The sequence below is a fragment of the Morus notabilis genome, unplaced genomic scaffold, assembly GCF_000414095.1.
Source record: "Morus notabilis unplaced genomic scaffold, ASM41409v2 C11316512, whole genome shotgun sequence".
NCBI lineage: Eukaryota > Viridiplantae > Streptophyta > Magnoliopsida > Rosales > Moraceae > Morus > Morus notabilis.
In genome coordinates, this window is record NW_010385041.1 from 1 (window position 1) to 798 (window position 798).

Below are 798 nucleotides of genomic sequence, written 5' to 3' on the forward strand. Positions count from 1 at the left end.
CATTCAAGTAATACATTCCTTCACACACAAAAAAATTCATTTTTGTTTCTTAATCTTGAAACGATTGGGAAAAGTACCGCATTTTCAGTGGAAACTAGGACTTCATTCTGTTCAACATTATCATCCGCATCTTGGCAGATAGTAGCTACGACTTTACTGTAATCATCTAACGTAATGTCCAAGGTTTTTACAGCCTGTACCAAGTAAGGCTTAATCTTGGTAGCACAGCTCTCCAGTACTCTCTCCCCCAATCTCCGAGCAATAGGCAGAACTTCCTGGGAAAATATGTTAAATTGGCAGGTTAATAACTAAAAAATTGGAAGAATGTAAAAACTGCAACTCAAACAATAAATGACCTCATTGTCATTTTTCACACTGGCCAGTATGGGAGAGAGTAACTCCACAGAAATTTCTTCACTTTCTTCTAAAACAAGGGTCATTATTGTCTCCATGGATGTGAATACGTTCTCGGAGTGATAATCCCTGAAGAGTTTTCAGGAAAAATCAGTAAAAATATGCAAAAGAAGGCAGAAACAATTATTATCTGGAATTTTATTTTTATGCTCTAGATCCTCGACTGGAAATGAAAATACTAAAAGCAAATCCATAAATTAGGAGGAAAAAAATACGAATAAACAAATATAACGAAAGCAATAAAGAAGGGGTCTAAAACGCATCAAAACTCAAGTCGCAGAACAAAGCATGGATAAATATTTGGTCTTCCCTCTATCCACAATATAGTATTACTTCACAAGAATTATTGAAGAACTCAAAGTCATGGGTAATCAACTGAAGACA

At 35.2% G+C, this 798-nt stretch overlaps 1 protein-coding gene across 1 annotated transcript; it reads right to left on the bottom strand.

The window, feature by feature from the left end:
• Positions 1-77: 77 nt before the first annotated feature.
• On the bottom strand, positions 78-483 carry LOC112094889 (the record flags this gene model as incomplete). The annotated part of the gene is made up of 2 exons (XM_024176596.1): positions 78-275; positions 357-483. Coding segments are annotated over 2 exons (325 nt in total), but the record flags the coding sequence as incomplete, so codon positions are not given.
• Between the last annotated feature and the right edge of the window lie 315 nt (positions 484-798).